This window comes from Lepus europaeus, chromosome 7 (assembly GCF_033115175.1).
Source record: "Lepus europaeus isolate LE1 chromosome 7, mLepTim1.pri, whole genome shotgun sequence".
Taxonomy (NCBI): domain Eukaryota; kingdom Metazoa; phylum Chordata; class Mammalia; order Lagomorpha; family Leporidae; genus Lepus; species Lepus europaeus.
The window spans coordinates 112,068,057-112,071,650 of NC_084833.1; the positions used below are offsets into that span (position 1 = coordinate 112,068,057).

The 3,594-nt window shown below is 39.6% G+C and overlaps 1 protein-coding gene across 1 annotated transcript; it reads right to left on the bottom strand.

Moving 5' to 3' along the window:
- Positions 1 to 1,164: 1,164 nt before the first annotated feature.
- LOC133763939 (olfactory receptor 10G7) lies at positions 1,165 to 2,100 on the bottom strand. Its single transcript, XM_062197622.1, has one exon. It carries the CDS (start codon positions 2,098 to 2,100, stop codon positions 1,165 to 1,167), a length of 936 nt encoding a protein of 311 aa, XP_062053606.1.
- Positions 2,101 to 3,594: the final 1,494 nt, after the last annotated feature.

A 3,594-nucleotide genomic window follows, 5' to 3' on the forward strand; every position in this document is an offset into this window, starting at 1 on the left:
TTAAATACATAAGACACCAACAACACAAATTTGGACTGTATAACACTCAAACTAGTAAAATACCAGTATTTGACAGCTTTGTGAAGTGGTCAATGTTAGCATCAAAGAGTATCATACAAGAGAGTCTTATATTCCTGTAACTTCTCAATATCTTGATCTGATACTGGGTATATAAACCTACTGTTGTGTTAAAAATGTGGAGTACTTATCCACACACATACACACACACACAAATACAAGTAAACCAGGGCAATCAAAATAATATCTGTGGGTCATATTAATTTTGATTTTTCTTTGCACTTTTGCAAATTGTTACCATTAGGGCAAATTGAGAAAATAAGCCAGGATTCTCTCTACGCACTATTTCTTACAAATTCATGTAATTCTATATTATTTCAGTAATGTTTTCAATTAAATGAAGACATTGATTTTTATCTTGTATAGCATCATTAAAAATTGAACTTACTTTCATTATGGTTTGGCATAGTACACATTTTATAGCATTTATAATCTTCCAGCATATTTCCAAGTGAAAACTGAGGTGGACATCTCCAGCACACATTATGCTCAGCACAGTGAGCCCTGGTGATGCCACATTGTTTCCTTACCAGAGAATGAGTTTGCCTTAATGGAACATGCAAACACTTTTAATGAACAGTGGTTTTTCTCCTTACTACTTGGTGAATTCTTTATTTAGTAGAGAGTTAGGCTTATAATTATGGAGAAAATTAAAAAGTATGTCATTGTAAAAATCAAAAGAAAAATAAGAGAAGAAAAAAGGAGGGTTGGAGTGAAGGAGGGAGGAAGAGTAGTGTGAGATATATCATTATGCTCTCAAAACTATGTACATGAAATACATGAAGTTTGTTCCCATTTTATAAATAACAAATTAAAAAATACAAAATAAAAACACAATTGATGGTGGTTTTTCCTCTTCTTACTCATTAGGTGTGCTTTAACTGGTATTCTTGCAAACATTTACAATAAATAACAAATATTCATTAACTTCCATTAGAAAATTGAGAGGATGATTGAAATATACTCCCAATTCTTATATATTTAATTTAATTATAAATAAAAAGAAATATATATATACATATATATCCACATGTGTGTGTCTGTGTGTGTCTGTGTCTGTGTGTGTGTGTGTGTGTCCTCCCGTGACTATGCACCCTGAGTACATAGTGAACCACTTGTCAGTTTCAGGAGAGCTTTCTGCACCTCCCTGTTCCTCAGAGTATACACAACTGGGTTGAGCAGTGGGGTCAGCACAGTGTAGAAAACAGCCACAACCCCACCCATGACATCCTTGGAGCCTGGCCTCAGGTAAATGAATATTCCAGGGCCAAAGAAACACAGGACCACGATGCAGTGGGAAGCACAGGTCTGAAAGGCTCTGTGCCTCCCCTCTGAGGTGCGGATCTTCAGGATGGAGCAGATGATGGACACGTAGGACAACATTATCAGGAGAAAGCAGCCTGAGGCCACCACCCCAATGGTGACAAAGATGACCATCTCATTGGCTGAAGTGTCTGCACAGGCCAGCTTGAGGATGGGTGGTGCATCACAGAAGTAATGCTGGATCTGGTTGGGCCCACAGTAGGGCAAGCGGAATGTCAAGGTGGTCTGGACAGCAGAGTGCAGGGAGCCACTGAGCCAGGTGCCAGCAGCCAGCAGGGCGCACGTCCTGCCACTCATCATGCTGGTGTACCTGAGTGGGTAACTGATGGCCAGGTAGCGGTCATAGGACATGACTGTGTAGAGGAAACACTCAGTGCTCCCCAGGAAGTGGAAGGAATAGAGCTGTGCTACACAGCTGTGAAAGGAGAGGGCCCCGCCGCCTGGGGACACCAAGGCCATCAGCATTTTGGGCACCGTGACAGTGGAGAACCACACGTCGATGAAGGACAGGTTGGTGAGGAAGCAGTACATGGGGGTGTGGAGGCGAGAGTCCAGGCTGATCACCAGCAGGATGAGGAGGTTCCCCAGCACGGTGAGGATGTAGACGACCAGGAAGACGCCAAAGAGTGTGGAGCCCAGGGCTGGTGTGTGGGGAAGGCCTGTGAGGAAGAACGTTGTCACAAGGCTCACGTTCATCATTGCTGTCATATGTGGGACTCTGTCCTCACAGGAAGGGAGAGAAAGCCAGCATTTACTGAGGTCATATTTCATATGAACTGTGACCACTAGGTTTACTCTGGTAGAGAACACAAGGATGCCATTTCTAACATCCTTTACATAGATCCTTCCCTGCCAAGTGAGGTTACACAGAGGAATCATTACTCCTTCTTCAAGTACCGTAGGAAAAAGGAGTGACTTTACATAAAAACACCCAAATTTTGAAAACAATTTTAAATTCTGTTTTCTGTAGAATTTTTAAAGATACGTGTGTTTTATCAAACATATAGTATTGGTATACTTCTCACAGGGATAAGCCTTTATTCCAGTACTGCTTTCTGTTTTCCATACATATATTCTCTCCCTCTCTCTCTACACACACAAACACACACAGAGAGACACACTCACACAGACACACACACACACACTTCTGAGTAGGTAGACTCAGTGGCTTTGATCATCAGAGACTTTTTATTACAAATGCAAGTTTCTAAAACAATTCATTTTCATAATGGAGAGCTGAGAGAAAAGTGCATTTCCAAAGTCCACTGATCAGTAGCACAAGCATCAAGGCATGATCACTGCATCAGGCTATCCCCTTTCACGGTCTGTCTCCCATTCTTGCCGTACCCTATACCATACCTTCCTAGTCGTATCAAAATCTCAACCTCAATGAATGCATGAATGGTCAGATTGCCATTACCTTCCTCCTCCCTCTTCACCTATACCCATTTATATTTATAAATTTTTATTATTTCTTCTATGATTTTAAGCCATCTAAATACAACCATCTCAAATATGCCATGGAGGATTAGTTCTGCCTGTTTAGTAAAGAGGACTAAGCAAAGATGCAATGTTTACAGTCACAGCTGCAGCACATCTTCACTTCTGATCTCTGATAAAAGCAGACTTTTCCACTGTTAAGCTGAGCTGGGACTGAGTTGCAACTGAAAGTTGTAATGCTAAGGCTTCCAGAGAAATCATTATATTAATTTATGACTTTATAGAAGTTTGAGACATTTACAAAACTATGCAAAGTTGAATCCATATGTCATGACTAAGGCAATCTTAGTCAAATATGAAGAAGAATGAAGAAACACATAATAAATGCAAACACATTGTGATTCCCCCAACATGTTCAACAGTAGAAAGTGCTGAGGTTTTGCTAGTTCTTGCTACTTACCAATTTCACAACTAGGTTTTTGACAAAACGCTATGTCTGTAATGAATAGTGCAATTCATTTTGGTTCAAAAAAAAAAATCAAGGAAGAAAACTCTGTAGAAAAACTCTTCAAATAGAGCTTTAAATTGTTTTGCTACTCAGAGTCCTCAGGAAGAGATTAGTGTTTCAACATTGTCTTAAATATTCTAAAGTTTATGTAAATACAGCTGTGAAAGTTGTTTCTTATTTTCTATGTCATCATTCCACAAGCTATTTTATTTAGCTCAAAATTAATTTCCAAAAAAAGTAACTAT

Excerpts from the sequence above, each read along its gene's own strand:
- LOC133763939 (XM_062197622.1), bottom strand. The coding sequence starts at position 2,100 with ATGATGAACGTGAGCCTTGTGACAACGTTCTTCCTCACAGGCCTTCCC.